The sequence below is a fragment of the Glycine max genome, chromosome 1 (assembly GCF_000004515.6).
Source record: "Glycine max cultivar Williams 82 chromosome 1, Glycine_max_v4.0, whole genome shotgun sequence".
In the NCBI taxonomy this organism is placed as follows: Eukaryota; Viridiplantae; Streptophyta; class Magnoliopsida; order Fabales; family Fabaceae; genus Glycine; species Glycine max.
In genome coordinates, this window is record NC_016088.4 from 42697152 (window position 1) to 42713781 (window position 16630).

General features: G+C 31.0%; 1 protein-coding gene and 2 long non-coding RNA genes across 5 annotated transcripts; 2 read left to right on the forward strand and 1 right to left on the reverse strand.

Annotated features, from left to right (window-relative positions):
• Positions 1-370: 370 nt before the first annotated feature.
• On the reverse strand, positions 371-2795 carry LOC102666323 (uncharacterized). The gene is made up of 4 exons (XM_014761630.2): positions 2779-2795; positions 1020-1380; positions 776-922; positions 371-595 (listed from the first exon to the last, which is right to left on the reverse strand). Exons 1-4 carry the CDS (start codon positions 2793-2795, stop codon positions 371-373), a joined length of 750 nt encoding a protein of 249 aa, XP_014617116.1.
• A 943-nt stretch (positions 2796-3738) lies between these two features.
• LOC121173227 (uncharacterized) lies at positions 3739-7675 on the forward strand. Its single transcript, XR_005887661.1, has 3 exons — positions 3739-4156; positions 5022-6901; positions 7205-7675. It is a non-coding gene; the product is annotated as an uncharacterized lncRNA (long non-coding RNA).
• A 3041-nt stretch (positions 7676-10716) lies between these two features.
• On the forward strand, positions 10717-15447 carry LOC102668875 (uncharacterized). Of its 3 annotated transcripts, none has more exons than XR_005889813.1 (4): positions 10717-11043; positions 11120-11179; positions 11483-11613; positions 14983-15447. It is a non-coding gene; the product is annotated as an uncharacterized lncRNA (long non-coding RNA). The 3 variants fall into 3 exon arrangements; XR_005889815.1 differs by having other exon boundaries at positions 10718-11036; XR_005889802.1 differs by having other exon boundaries at positions 10723-11179.
• Positions 15448-16630: the final 1183 nt, after the last annotated feature.

The following is a 16630-nucleotide window of genomic DNA, read 5'->3' on the forward strand; positions in this document are numbered from 1 at the left end:
TAAGTATAAAAGGACAACTAATTAAAAAATATATGTTATTTAGAAATACCTAAAGAATTAGTTTGTGGGTTCAATTTGAAATGTGTTCATAAAAAAAGCATGTTTAGAGAAAAATGCATAATACTCCTTTAAACAATCGGGCATTTGAATATCAATTGAAAGGAAAAAAATTATGTCATCTCTATTGTCTTTTATTCATTCCTCTTGTATGCACCATACGATGGAATATAAAAAGAAAAGAAAAAGAACTCCATATTGAGATATGGACAAAAGGAGTGTTGATGTTTATGTTGTCATGAACCAACTATCACAAAATAAAATAAAGCACTAAGTGAAGGGACATGAATAATTTAAAATTACATTTTTAATATCATTGTGGTAGTTCCTCTGCCAAATAGATGTAGAAATGTCCCATAGCTCCAGTACGAAACTCATTTTTATATCTAGATTCTAGAGTCAAAATTTCACCATCATGAATCTTGATTGAACCCGGTTGTGGATAACAAACAGACATTCCAATGAGATAACCTTTCTCATTTCCAGCCTCTTTTCCTGTTCCATATTTTGGTGTTGATGTACATAAAGTCCTTCCATCCTAAATGGTAGGAGAACATAAATTTTAGAGTTGAAGATGCATTGTTATATATGACCTTTTACAATGATATGGAATTAGAAAATTTATTGAATAAAAAGTCATTCACAAAAAGTTTCACAAAATTAATACGTAACTAATAACAAATGGTTTATAAGAATGGCGAAAAATACTGTTCATCACCTGTCCATATAAAGTTGCATTTACAACACCTGAATGCATATGAGTAGTGCCATAAATTAGATAACCTCCTTTTTCCATTGGGATGTTTGCTTTTTGGACATGAGGAGTATCACCACCACCACCCGTTGCTGGAATGGTATACTCTGCCTGCAAGGAATTAAGATTTACTTTTGTTCACTCACTCTAATAAGATTGAAAAGTATATTGTTTTATAATAAAGTACTGTCTTGAAAAACTTATCTACCAGACAATCATGAAGTATTTTGGAACCATTTGACCTCACTTTGTCGGTGGAATCAAGTATGTAAACCTTAACTGGTATTTGGTATATGTCCCAATCAACCCAACTAATTTTGTATCTTAAGGAAACCATTCTCCTTGAACCTTGAAAACCCTCTACTTGCTTGCATTGTAAGTTGTCCTGACAACAAAAGAGACCTCCTTTATAATTTGTAGTCAATTTTTGGTTATGTATATCCCTTGTGACATTATAAAAGTCCTTCGGGAGATTCATATGGTCACATCTACATTGAGTGCAAGCTTTCTTATCTTGTGCACCATGTGTATCAATGACCATGGTGTTGAGCAACCATTTCTCCTCATATCTATTTTTTTATAATACTCTTATATCTAGTTAAGAAGATTAATAAATACATGTCGTAAAAAAAACACATTTGTCATAAAAATATGTTGGTCGAGGCCTAAAGGATAGAATATATTTGTTATTGGTAGATAGTGGGATAATTAATGCCAATAGTAGTTGAAAAACTAAGGATATTTTTGTGTAAATTTTTATAATTGAATTTTTTCTAATATGTATGCATGACTTGGAAAGACTATTATTTTAAATTAGAGGGAGTGTATATTATATTATATAAAGTATATTTCTTAAAAATAATTATGTATTTGATGATACAATTTCTAAACTTAATGAAAATATTTTTTCGAACGAATATTACAGTCCCTCCATCCATTTTTGTAAGAGATTATTTAGATATTTCCTTATTCATTTTCATATGACTCTATTCTAATTGGTCGTTGCATGAATTATATTTTATTAAAATAACCTTAATTATTTTAGTGCATGTATCATAAATGCTACCAGTTGTCTCTTCCTCTCTCTTATGATTGAAAAAAGATAGAGTTTAATTTTAAGAATTAAAAGACCACTACTAATATTCTATCTCCATATACATTAATTATTTAAGGGTTTCTTAAAAAAAATATATTACAATTACAGACAAATTTATTGCTTAAAATTAAATTAATCAACTTTCATAAAATGCATAAAATGCATAAAATAGTTAATGTTTTATAATTAGTATGATTACCCGTGTAATGTAACATTGTAAATTTTCTAATTCATGATAAAGTGATTAAAAATAATTATAAGAGTTAGTTTAATTTAATTTTAAAAAATAATTAATAAATATGTGAAATTTTTGTGTGTAAGATTCAATAGAAAATTTTATTAGAAACAAAAATGAGTTATACACTACCGGTTTAAGAATACACAGTAGTGAGAACAATTAAAAAGAAAAAAAATGATTTGCACTTGTTTTACGCACAAAGAAAAAACACATAAAATGTGGCATTTGTTACACTCAATTTCATTCACTTGATTTTATAATAAATGTGTTACAAGAGGTGTTCTATGCAAATAGATGTAATAAAAATATTATAACTTTATTGCTAAGAGACAAAAATTAGATGGTGCAATAAAAGAGATGCCACCATGCAACATGTGTACAATTGTTGGGTGCAATCATGATAGTCCTTGTGCAATGTGGAGCAACTTGCAAGGGAGGTGCAAGTGTAAATGTTTTAGGCAATGATAGATTCCTTATGTAGAAGTATATATATATATATATATATATAGGCTTATAGATTACTGAAGGAAAACACATCTTCTTACTTGTTCTTCTATTATTCTGTTATGTACGGTGAAGTCCGCAGTACCTCTTCTTAATATTTCTTCTTCTTTCGCTTCTCAAAATACATACGCTTCCAATTTCGTCATTATAAGTTCAAGGAGTATTCAAAAGCTAAAAACATGTAATTCTTTACTTCGCTTGATCTATACTATTGGTAAGTTATTCTTAATCTTTCTCTTCCCCTTCCCTTATCAAATCTGGACATTTTTCTTTCTCCTAACCATTTCTATTTTCTATGTTGTTCATGGGAATGGTTTGTTGTTAAATTAATGATGATTTATTCAAGACCCTGTCCAAAGTGATAAATTTCTTCACCTATCACTCATCTGAACCTCTATCTTTTAGCATCTCTTTAAGGTAAGGGAGCTGACTCTTTGTTTGTCTCCTTTACATTCGTTACTTATTGTAAATAGGACAATATTGAGTGTTGTTGTTTTGGTGATAGAAGATATGATCTTAATATGTTTTCGCAAGGAAAAAGAGAAAAAGAAAATGCATACTGGAATTGGTGAGATCATTATGCGCTTAGGTAAAAAAATTAGCGTGAAGTTCGGATCTTATGATAACCGAAATGGAAGCTAAGCTATATAAGTCTATACATGCTTATTGTTTTTACATGTTTAAGTAGAAAGATTATTATAGATATATATTATGCCTATTCTTGCAAAGTTATAAAGTACCAACCGTGAATAATTTGAGATTTAGATATCATTGTATGAGGAGTAAAATTGTGAGCCATATAGGGATTGTTTGAGTCCTATTGAATGGGTTCAAAATAGATAACCACTACTGCAAAAGCGTGTTTTTATGACACTGTTTTTAAGACAGTTCTGAAGGGACCGTCTTAGAATAGAAGGCGGTGGCAATTTTGTAATTTATGGCAAAAATAATGTTTTTTACGTCGAACATTCTAAGACGGTTACAAAGAACCGTCTTAGAATGTAAGCTGGTGCCAATGTTGTAATTAGCAGAAATAAGACAAGGACGCGTAAACCCGTCTTCGTATACACTAGTTACCCCGACCCTGGCCCGTAGCTATACGCGAGCTACTTTCGAACCATAATCAAACACTCTAGCTAGTCCCAACTCCAACGTATCGTCTTGTGCCCTAGGTTACGCCGTTAAGGCTCTAGCTCGCGCCGTGCAGCATCATAGCTGAAACCCCTCTCTCCCTGAAACCTCCCTCTCCCTAAAGCACTGTAGGTGAAACCCCTCAGCTCCAACATAATGTGATTTTTTCATCTTCAGTTTTCATTATTACTTATCAATGCATCCCTTCATCCCGATAAAAATAATTTTCCATCCTCCATTTGTTTTCCCTCTCACTTTTCTCAATGGAGGGAAAAAAATCCAAAAAAAATTCGAACAGGGAAGAATATATCTTCTTCTTCTTCTTCCACCAGTGAACAAATCTAGGGTTTTAGTCTCTTCCTTCAGCTTATTTACTGTGAGTTGATTCATTCTATTCCTTTATTTTTTTCTTTGATTTATTTTTGTCTCGTTAAAGGAAAAAAGCCGCTGTGAATGCATTGCTTGCCATGAAAGCTCATCGCTTCTGATTTTCATATCAGATATCCATGATTTGAGTTGAGCTTCTTCGGTTAGCTCATGCTCGTGTCTTGTAGTTGTTATGTTTTAGGGTCTGTTGTATTTTTAGGGTTTTATGCGATTTCAATGTGAAGGTTCGGTTTTATCCGTTCCTTGTTCTGTTTGATTCTCAGATTTTGGATACTGATATCGCAATTGATGATGGGTAGTTGATTTGGTGTGCTTTTAGATGTTATCGGTTTTGTCTTGGTATTTTCGAGACATTTTAAGTAAGGGTGTGACTGTGGAGTTCTGTTGATTTGATAGCCTCGTGCAAGGAAGGAATGACTAATTCGTTCGACGATTAGTTAACATAATGATGTATGAATAACTCTTGAAAATAGATTTGGTTGCTTTCGAACAAATTTTGAGTGTGAACTTGTAGTTTCTTTTTCTGCTTTTAGTCTTTCTAATGTCAGTTGTTTGAATTATTATCCTATGCGACTAATCTAGTTAGAGATGTGAACTTAGAAGCTAGAGCTCTGAATTTTTAAGCTGTTATGAAGATTCATTTTGTTTTTTAGTGTTGAGTTCTGGATATTCCTCGAAAAGATTTGCTTCTTAGTCATTACTAAGGTATCTCCATTTGGCGAGGATCTAGCCTTTTAGTTATTACTAGGGTATCTGATTCCGATTGGCAGGGATCTTTGAAAAGCTGTTCCTGGATGCACTGTGTTAGGTTAGTCTTTCTGAACCTGTTTTTGCTGCTTTGATTACTCCTACAGAAATTAATCAGCTTGTCAAACATTCTTCTTGAAGTGGACATGCAAACTAAGAAAAAAAGCCTCCAGGCGAAATGCCAGTCAAGAGCGTGGCAGTCCTAAAGTTTCAAGAGCACAGAGGAAGGTCTCTGGAAATGGTCGAGCTGCTGAAAAGAAAGTCACAGACTTAATTAATGTTCAGTTTTTTAAGTTAATTTGTATCAATTGTTTCAAAATGTATGATTCATAAACTAGTTGCTCCTTCATAATTTGAAATTTGAAATTATTATTTTGAAATTTGAAATTTCCAGTGTGCATATATTATTTCCAAATGAATGTGTCTTTCAACAATTAGAAAACAGTGAAATTAACTGATTTTACTTTTTTATCTTCTTGCTGTAACTTCAGTTAGCACCCTTGAGAATAAAACTAGAGAGCCTATCCCTCCAACAGATTTGAATAATGGATATGAGTTTATGAACTGTGGGACTTCTGATGCTTGTTTGGAAAATGATGCAGTTGACGGTGTTTCATTAGATTTTATGGTAATTTAACTGGACAGCCTTTTTACTTGTCTTAGTCTGTCTGTTTTCCTTTATGTGTGTGTGCAGGTGTGCATGCTACTACATAAGTTTCACTTTTTCTCAAAAACTGTTTTAAATCTTTTAAGACCTAAACTGATGACTAAAAACCTCATTTGGCAGAGTACCTATATCTCAAATGTAGTGATTTTAATGATCTCATATACACCGAGCATGCTTAATATAAATGCTTTCTGAAAATTCAAATGCTGATTTGAAGGGAATTGCCTTGGAACACTAGGTATCCTCTTACATATTTTTTCCCCGATGTTTTGAAATAATACTTGAGGGTTGTAACAATCGAGCTGTTCATCTGGAGTCTGGAACTATATTTTCTCCTGGGTTTCACTTGTCCAAAAATTCTGCCGGAGTTGACAGAGGTAAATGATATTGTATTATTTTAATTATTCACACCTATGTTTTAAGTATACAGTTAGAGGTTTGATCTTCACTCAAATCTGTCATATGTATGAAAGAGTATATATATATTAGGAGATCTCAATTAGTTCTTTAAGTATATTTCAGTATCTTGAGATTAGTCTCTGGATTCTATCCAAGAAAATCACGAGTTCAAGAAAGAAAAAAAAAGAGGTAGCGTGCATCGATGCTTGGGACTTTTGAGAGGTAATTTACGGTGGTTGACACTAAGCTTAGGGATAATCAATATATAATCATCCTTTAAAATTTGGATATTTTTTTATTTTGATCACCTAATTAAAAAAGAGATTTTTTTTATAAGCAATGCTTTTTGGCATTTAAAAGAGGTAAAAAAGAGAAAGAACAGATAATACGGATCATACCAAGTTGATAAGACAAACTCTATCATTCAAATGACTAGTATTTTTGTTTCCAACACGACAGTTTTTTCTTCAGTTTTGTACCATTGGTTCTCATCTTGCTTCCTTTCTTAGTTTTGCACCTACTGAATTCCCAAATACATGAATGGAAGTCACATTGCTCTGCAATTCAGCAAAGAGAGGCAAATCTCCTTGGAGTATCCTTGTCAGTTGTGACCCCTATCAGCTTGCTCTTGTAAAAATTGACTTTTAACCCTGAACTTGAGCAAAAAATGATAAAGAACAAGTCTCATTAATAAGTTGGGAAATAAGTCTCATTAATAAGTCTGGGCTGCTTAATGTTGCTGAAAAAACCTCTGCTCTGTTCTTCTCATATGAAACTAATTTAAGTGTGAGGTGAACTTCTTTGAAAATTTTTAGCGGTCTTACGTTTATATTTATGACTCAAATATGATATGGTTTTATCAGTGCACAAGGGTTGAATGACCACGGTGATGAGTGTAGATTGCTTCCTCTTTGGAGACAGGTATTTTATTTCCTTTTGTTTTGCCACAAGCTTGCTAGTATTAGAGATATTTTATTTTATTTTTAAAAATGGTGCTGATGCCATGGTAGAATCCCTTCCTACATACTTTTAGTTACTTACAGTTTAGGATACTAACACCCCCACCACTTCCATGGACAATGCTGCAAGTCAGATACTGCATTCTCCTCTCTGTTTGCCTAGCCTTATTGATAACCTATGATGCCATCAAAGCATGTGTAAACATTATCCTATATTTTGTTGAAAATAGTATTCTAACTATGATGCTGATCTTGCTGACTGTAGGAAGCTGCAGCCAGAGGTATCCTTCCCAGATTAGTTTTGATCTCTTCACCATTATTTTTATGAGTTAAATTTCGATATAATGTCAGGATGTTTTTTTTTATGTTGTCATTGAGTATTAACTTTTGTCTTATGAATGTTGCCTGTTATTTTTCATGCTTTTTGTTCTCTTGATAACAAATCAGTTGTTTCATCTGATGATGAAATTTAAGAGATTGTAACTTTGATAATATCCCTCTGTAACAATCTTTATTATATTTTTTAACTTTATATTTATTTAGTGCAGATCTCGATTAACTTTGAACATTTTGATTGTTTGCCTCTTTCACCTGTGCTTAGTGATACTTCCACAATAGTAAGTTTTAAAATTAATGTCACTCATATTGTAGCTTCAGGGTTATTTCTTTTATTAGAGAAGTGTTGCACTCCTCCTGTAGCAAAGAAGTAATAGAATAATCAAGCATGTACAAACATCTTATGCATAAAATGATCGTATGGACAGCTCGATCTTATATAAAACGAAGCTTATTTTATTTCATATGCAGTACAAAACTTCTTACTTTATTTTTTCAGATAGTCTAGTTATTTGTGTGAGTGTGTTATTTTCGGAGTTTTATAAACTATTACTGTACGTATAACGAAGTTGATTCCTCATGCATTTGTCTTGTAAATTTTTAAGAAAAAAAACAGAGAAATTGATGGTCCTTTCTTTGCCTAGGAAAATTAATGATCACAAAGTAACCCCAGAATGCCTGGTGTAGCACGTATGACAGCTTCATTTATCACAAGCATACGATGCCTGGTAGTTTAAATGATTGAGTAAACAAATCCATGTGTGTTTTGTTGGAAGAGCTTAAACGGTAAGAGAAGAAAATATATTTGCTCTCTTTTTATTTATTTTAAAAGCAGGAAGTTTGTGTGATTGGTGTATCTCTGGAGTTTGGAGTACTCATGATACGTACTCTTGCTGGTAATAAAATTCTGATTTTACATATAAAAAAAATAGAGTTTAGCAGATTGATAACCACAGCCACGAAAGGAAATAAAATAAATCAAAGAAGTAAAAACAAGAGAAGAAAATAAAATAAATCAAAAGAGTAACTTTTATTCAAAACACAGAAAAGTTTCCTTGCTCTTTGATATTAAATTTAGTGTGTATAAACTTCTCAACAAAACAAGAGAAGAAAATAAAATAAATCAAAGAAGTAAAATCAATTAAACTCCTCTCTTTTTCTATGGATAAAAGATCTAATTGAAAAAAAGTCACCAGGTTAAAATTAACTTATACTCTCTAACTTTCCCGAAAACTTGTACTCCTATAACTTTTCTTATAGTTAAGAATAAAATACTTGACTAAAAGCTTACATAAGCTAGAAGCTAATCCAAGTTGGACCATAGTTATTTACTTATATGGAATTCATTTAAGTGCTTGGCATCCTGATTCAATTCTAATGGAAATCTATTTTGTGTATTCAGTAAGAGTTAGTTCTAGGCCAGCTGATGCTGCAATTGCTAGACTTATTCAAGGAACAAAGGTGCTTACATCAGGAGTGCCTGATAAGCTATTTCAACAAACATTTGGGGGTTTCCAGGAGAGAAGCTCTTACAGCCATGTGCTTGCTTCCAATGACTCTTGCTATTATAATCTCTCCAACCACGATTTTATATATATATATATATATATATTCTAAATATTCAACCTCAAAATAATAAATTGTATTGATAAAAAAAGATAGTAAGTAATAGTAATAGGGGCGTGCAGCATCTCGAAAAGCCGAAGCCCAAATAAATTATAAGGGTTAGATGAAGTAAAGTTTGGGCCCAACAAATGCTGTAGAAACTGATCGATGAGTGGTCTACAAGTTGGAAAAGATCATAAGGTGAATGGTGGCGCGGGGCTTATCTTTTATATTTATTAGACTCCCTTTCTGCTGCTATAACCCAAGAGAATTATTATATTTTTATCTTTTATATTTATTAGCCTCCCTTTCATTTTCATTTTTTTTATTTTTCACTCCATAGTAAGATATAAATATAAAAAAAAATATTTCATTGATATTATAAAATGAAAAAAAATAGAATAAATAAATGTTGTTGAAACATCAAACAAAATGGTATGGACTGTGGAAGAAGTGTTAAGCTTTTTTTAAAATTACCAACATCAAATAAATTAGTTCAAACGTTATTTTCTCAGAAAGAATTAGAATAAATTAGTTTTTCTTTTTCTTTTTGCTCTTCAATTTATGATCAATTCATTTTGTTGAAGTTACTATTTGCTCTTAAGTGTTAATTTATGCAAGGATTTTGTGTTTGTGATTTTTGCTGCGGTGGAGACCTTTTTGGTTTTGGGTTGTGCTTTGGGTTTCTTTTTCAACATGGGGTCTAAAAATCTTTTCTTTTTTGTTGTTTGTATGTTTTTGTTTATGGTTTTCACTTTGTGTTTCTCTCTCCTGACTGATTTCAGATTCGAACGTGACTGGAAGAAGATTGAAGCATTTGTAGGTTCAAAAATGGTTATTCAGGTAATTTTATACCAGTAAGAAGTGAGCGTCAAAATTGACAATTAGACATTTATTGGTTTATGTCACATTTTTCTATTCCTATATGGGGCAGTTGGGGAACTTACTCAGTTTTAATGCCATTAATTAATACGGGGCTCTAAGATTATTCCTATATTGTCCCATACAAATTAATCATTATTACTCTGTTGTTGTTATTATTATTAGAAGCCGCATTAATTAATACCAAATAAGTTAAATATAATGAAAAGAGAAAAAGGAAAAAAAATAGAAAAATAGAAAAAAGTAAATTAATATTTAATAAATGGATAAACTCATGTTTGATTGGACTTGCCATTGGGAAATCATGTGGAGTATAATATTTTTTTAACCCCTAAAATACTACGGGAAGAAACAAATAAGTCCCGCACCACGTGAGAGAGGGAAAAAATTGTCAGGAGAGAGAAAAAAATGGATAAGCTCAAAAAGGATTATTTTCTTTATCTTAAGAAGAAAAAACTTTCACGTGGATCCCAGGTTAATTTTTTTGTCCTTCCCCTATTTTGTCTCCACAAGCAAATAGCAAAAGATGGTATTCTAAAATATTTAATAATATTTATATTTTTTAACACTTTCCTTATGCAAAAAATATAAAATTAGTTAATTTTTTTAAAAGAATTAATTATATTTAATAATTCTGGTTTTTGCTAATTTTCAAGGTTTGATCAATTACTATTTCTTCTTCCAATTTTCTTAACTAGAAAGGGACGGAAGTAGCTTTTTTTTTGTGTTGGGAGGGCCAAAAGGTGTAGGGCCAAAAAATGTAAAAATGACGGTAATTAGATTTAAAATAGAAGTACAAAATAACAACCTATATGTTTTGAATGTTATTAGAAGCTCATCTGCATGTCTGTTGCACTAAATTTGACAGCTCTTCAAGAATTGTTTTGCTTGGTAGGTAAAGAAAGCTCTTCAAGAGTTCATTGTGTTATATTTTAACCAAACCTGACTACTTTACTATTTTGATATTCTTCAATAAAATATGCCATTATTCACAGATAGCATATCTTATATTTCATGTTTGGTCTGGAGTTTGGTACCCTTGTTTACGAACACATACAAGCTGACTTGGATTTATTTTTTTGTCTGTCGCCTTATTGTTTTTGGAAGCTTTATCATCTGTAAAGTATGGTCCATTCCCCCCTTTAAAGAAGTGTCTTTCCAGTACAATCATGTTGAGAAGGAGAAGTATGCATGTCAATAAGTTGCTAAGAACACAATAACATCATTGGATCCATTTAGCTGATCTAATCTGTTGGGAAGAGCTTTTGGGGGTGGTAGTTTGTATACTCTATATCCCTAATCCCATATACATTTTCCAACTTTTCTCCAAATGATAACTCTTGAAACAATGCTTCAGGTGTATGAAACACAAGCTCGATTGGCACTGGAATTTGGGGACCTGTTTAAGTATAATCAGGTTTGTTCTGTATATTTTTTGAAGAAAAGAAACTTTTATTTTTAATTCGTTTTAGTCTTTGATTGCTTTTTTTTACACGTCTTTGCTTGTTATGCATCTGTTTCATTTTTTTTTTTTTTGAGATCAAGGTTCATTAAAGGCAATCAATGCTATGAAGTAGTGAATTATAATTTTAAATCAACGAGTAAACTTTGATCCCATCTTTGCTTGTTTTGGAAATGGGAATGATTTATCATAGAAGTTGAGGATGTTATTCAACTTGTAGTTAGAGTTTAGATACTGACGCTATTTGTGTGAATGCAGTGCCAATCTCACTTGCAAACTCTTTATGTCGAAGGCATTGAGGGGTCTGATATGGAATTTTCCGCTTACAACTTGCTTTGTGTCATAATGCATTCAAATAATAACAGAGATCTTGTATCATCAATAGCAAGGTTAGCTCCTTACTTACATGTTTACTTGATTCTTTTTTCCAAAATAATTGTTAGAACTGAATTATGTCATGTGATTCATAATGCATGAACTTACAAATTTTATTGTATTGTAATGGTCCAATATATATATATATATATATATATATATATATATTCATTTTTTACACTTGATGATACTTTTACAATTGGTGAAAATGATTTTATAATTGTTGAAACCTGATCATGATATTTTTGGTTGCCATCAATGTCTTATTTAACAATACCAGAGACCAGCAAAAAAAATACAAAAAAAGATACAAAAAAAATGCAAAAAAGCTAAAAAAAAATTGAACACATAATAAGACGGTTCTAGGATTTATCGTCTTAGTATATGCAAATAACCGTCTTAGTATGTATGCCTTTCTAAGACGGTTATGATATAATCATCGTAGAAAATCATTTATTGAACATATTTACTAAGACGATTGATGTAGCGACCGTCGTAGAACAGCCAATAAAATGATGTCATTGTAAGACGGTTATTGAAATAACCGTCTTAGATTCTGAGGACTTTCTAAGACGGTTATTGGAATAATCATCGTAAAAATTTGACATACAAAGATGATTTTCAAAACCGTTGTTGTATTTTTTGTGCTTTTTACGATGCCCATTTTTACAAAGGTTCAAAACCGTCGTAAAATGAGCTATTTAACCGACTTAAAAGGTGATAATTCCAATAGTGAATGAAGTTAGAAGGAATAAAATACTTAACTTTCTATAGGTAGATAAAGAAAAATAATTTAAACTAAGAACTCTAGGTTTGATATTATAATAAAGAAAAAGAATTTAAATTGAGAACTTAATTTTAGATATTAAGATGATTATTTGAATGAATTATAAACGGTATAAAAATAATAATAAATAAATTGTCTAAAAACTTACTCTTAAAGAGTGTGCAACCATGACACAATATCACTGCCTTATGCACTATAAGAAGAAAAAGTAAAATAAAACTGATTTTTTTCTCTAAATAGAATGATGATAGTTACCATTAAATAATAAGTTTAATGATTGGAAAAACAGGAATCATGCTCAAAATAGATAGTCATATCGTTTAAAGTTTAAAATACTTCCTTTTATGATAGCTTTTTTTTAGTGACTATATAGGAAAAAGGAGAACTTTGTAAGTAAGAATAGTCCTAATAAAATCTAGAGAAAGTGACCAGATATGTTCTAGGAAAAAAAAAGGAAAAGAAATTATTATTCACATAGATGTGAATTATGTATTTAAAATATTCTAGAATAGTCTACAATAGGTTAAAAAATGGCGAAGTAAATTAATTTAGTTATCATTTTTAAGTTTCCTTTTAATGGAATTTTCTAATATTTATTTAATAAATCCATTAGTAGATTATTTGACATTTTAAATTCTTAAGCAACGTAGATAATATAATAATTTTAGGATTTAATATCCTTGATGAATAAGATAATAATTAGTAGCTATCTCTTAGACAAAAACATATTAGGATATATTGTTCAACATTTTTAGTAGTGTCAAAAATGTAAGACAAATAGTATTGAAAAATCCTAAAGGATTTCCGTTATTCAAGGCCTTGAGAATAAGGTGATAATTTTGCTTAGTATTCCGTGGAGAGGCCCAACCCATGAGAGTAGCATGTGTGAGTTGTCGAGGAACGCCTATGAAGCGTTGGGAAGGCTAGTGGTGGTACCATTGGTATCCTTGAGGATATATAGATGTGTGAATCCACATGAAGCCGGAGCTGTTACAAACTCCATGTTGTGGTGGTGACCCCCACATACATATATCCTAACGAAGCCCCAATTGCTCTGAGATCATATCTAGTGTCACCCCAATGGTTTTTCTTTGACATGTGTCATTTTGAGGATTCGCCCTATTGTTGTTGTTGCACCATGCTTAAGAGACACGTCAAACGGATTTGTCCACATGTTGGAGATCTCCATGGAGTTGAGTCTACATATATGACATAACTATTATTGTAGAAGTATATGCTTTATAAATATGTCTATTGTCTTTATTGAATATAAATGTTTCATATTTTAGATGTATGAATTATTAAGTGTATGTTTTCATAATTTTATGAGCTTACCCATTACTAGAAAATAGGATTTTAACATCGATTATTAAAGACTTTCAATATCGGTTATCAACCGATGTTGACATAAAAATGACAATGTTTTTTAAAAAAATTGATGTTATATAATAAGAATTATAAAAAATAGTAAAATATCTTTACATTAACATCAGTTTCTACTAAAATTGGCATTAACTTATACATATAATATCGTTTTTTGCAAAAACCAATGTTGTATTTGTATATTAACATTGGTTTTCATAAAAACGATTTTGGTTGTCATTGAACAACATTGGTTTTTACAAAAAATTGATGTTTTTTTTTTTCTGATAACCAAAATTGGCTTTTGGTATAAATTAATGTTGTATGTTCAACAATAACATCGATTTTATAGAAGTTGATGTTGTGAGTGCATGTTAACATCGGTTTTTGCGAAAACTAATGTTGTTTGTAAACATCAACGTCGATTTTTAGTAAAATTTTTTGTTGTTTTTTAGATTTTTTTTAATGTGTTTACTGTTTTTTTAGTTACCCAAAATTAACCTGCAAATTTAAAAGCAGAACCACAACAGATAATTTTTAGTCTATTTTCAAACAAATTTTAGCAGAAATTCCATAAAAATTGAATATTTACTATGAATTAAAAGAATATTTAATGTGCATATAACATGAATTGTAAAAAATGTAAATAAGTACACTACAATTGTAAAACTACTTAAACACTAATTGTTTCATTTTTAACTTTCAAATAGTAGCTTGCCTGTTGGATGCGAAACGCCTACAATCTCTTTGGTTCCAATGGTCTAACATCATTGAAATATGACATGATATAATAAAACATAAGTTAATAATATATAATACCAATTATAACAAAATAAAATACGTTTGAATTAAACAATTACCGTTTTCCAATTATTCTTGAAACTTTCTAAGATTATAGTTGACATCCGGTGCATAACGTAATACATTCACGCAATACTTCCCTTTTCTCTATTACAATAAATGCATTATGAAATTTAGATATTCAATGTTAATTTCAAATTAGTCTACACAGTATTAAAATATAACTGGAAGCATTGTTTAAATGACTTACTTTAACTACAATTCACCTAGTAGTAGCCTTGGATTTACTTTGTGGAGTATCGTCAAATCCTTTCAAAGCATTGTTCAATACAAACATGGATGTGTATTGTACAATTAAAATATTGATGTTCCTAACTAATGCTAATGTAAATGCATTGAAAAATATAATTGACCTGATAATAATTCCTTTCAGGTAGTTGTCTGGCCTATTATGCAACGAACAAAACCAGATGACAACATTTTCATTTGTGTTGACACGAGTAGCTGAATGACCATCCTCAGGATCAGGTGGTAGTGCGAGTACCTATGATTGAATCTACGATTGAAATTGAGATTGCATCTGACTAAAGGACAACATTACTTGTCGAGTCACTTTTTCTGTGATCGACTCCTCCAACTGGTCCCTGATTTTTTGCGTCAACTGCTCCTTGTCTTTCGGAGCCATGGACGAAGACGTGTGGGAGGTCCTTGGAGTTGGTCCAAAGTATTGTTTGATCGTGACATTGACTCTAGCAGCACGCACACGATCGGGGTGTTCTTGTCGGCCAATGACAATAGTTAGTACATCTTGACGTCCATGAGCGACAAAGGAATCCTGTGAGGTCTGCTCCTCCAATGAATCCTATAAGGAACATATTTCTTTGTTTACTCAATCAAACAATAAACATAAATAATTGCAATTGACAATTGAAAGTGACTTACAATCTTGTTAGCAATTTCCTTTGCCACCTCAAACGTCATTTGGCCAGTTTTCTTGGTGTAAGTCATTTTCAACTTCACGTGTCGTCTGATGGAAGATGGCACATTGGTTACTTCCTAACCTGTATTTTTTATACTCCAACTTGCACTTACTTTAAAATTTTATAAATTTCAGTATTTATGCATTTACTAATTTTTATTTCCATATATCATGAAATTCTATTGGCAATTGCCTTTATGAAATGCAGAAAATTTACATCTTTTTTGTAAATAAATTATTAAAGTATTTTTGAATCTTTCTATAAACATTGTTATAACTAATGACGACTAATTATCATTATTCTTGCTGATTTCTTGACTTTTATTTTTCACTTTTGTAGTATATTCTTATATTATCAAATCATAAGTCTAGATAAATTTCGATGGAAGTTTCAATTGAAACTCCTAAAAAAATAACATTTATTTAATTATGTTTTACGAGAATAAATTTAATTTTCACTTGAAATATGTGTAAATATGTGTGTGTACATACATAAAATCAACTCCTATTGCTAAAACTCCTATTACTAAATTGATTGAAAGGACATGGATTTTCCATATTATATCTAAATGTTTATTTGTAGGAAAATTTGATATATTATATGTGTTTCTAAATTCTAATATCCTTTGTAAAAATGTTTTGGGATTTTCTAATGGATATATTCCTTTTTCTTATCTTGGTGTGCCCCTCTTTTAAGCTCCAGGAAGGGTTCTTTACTCTTCTATATGGGAAGAGTACGATTGATTAAAATAGTTGTGTAGAGTAGGTTGTTATATAGCTTTCACATTTACTCTTGGCCTACAGCTACATTGAAGATGCTTGATATGTGGCTTCAAAATTTCTTTTGTATTGGTGATATTGACGAGAGAAAATTATTCACAGTATCCTGAAAAAAAAGTGATCTCCTTTAGAGATGGGTGGCCTTTTGAATTAGATCACTAAAGTTAATCAATAAGGTTGCAATTATGAAGCTAATTTGGTCTTTAGCCACTTCAGATGATACAATTTCTAAACTTAATGAAAATATTTTTTCCAAAGAATATTACAGTCCCTCCATCCCTTTTTGTAAGAGATTATTTAGATATTTGCTTATTCATTTTCA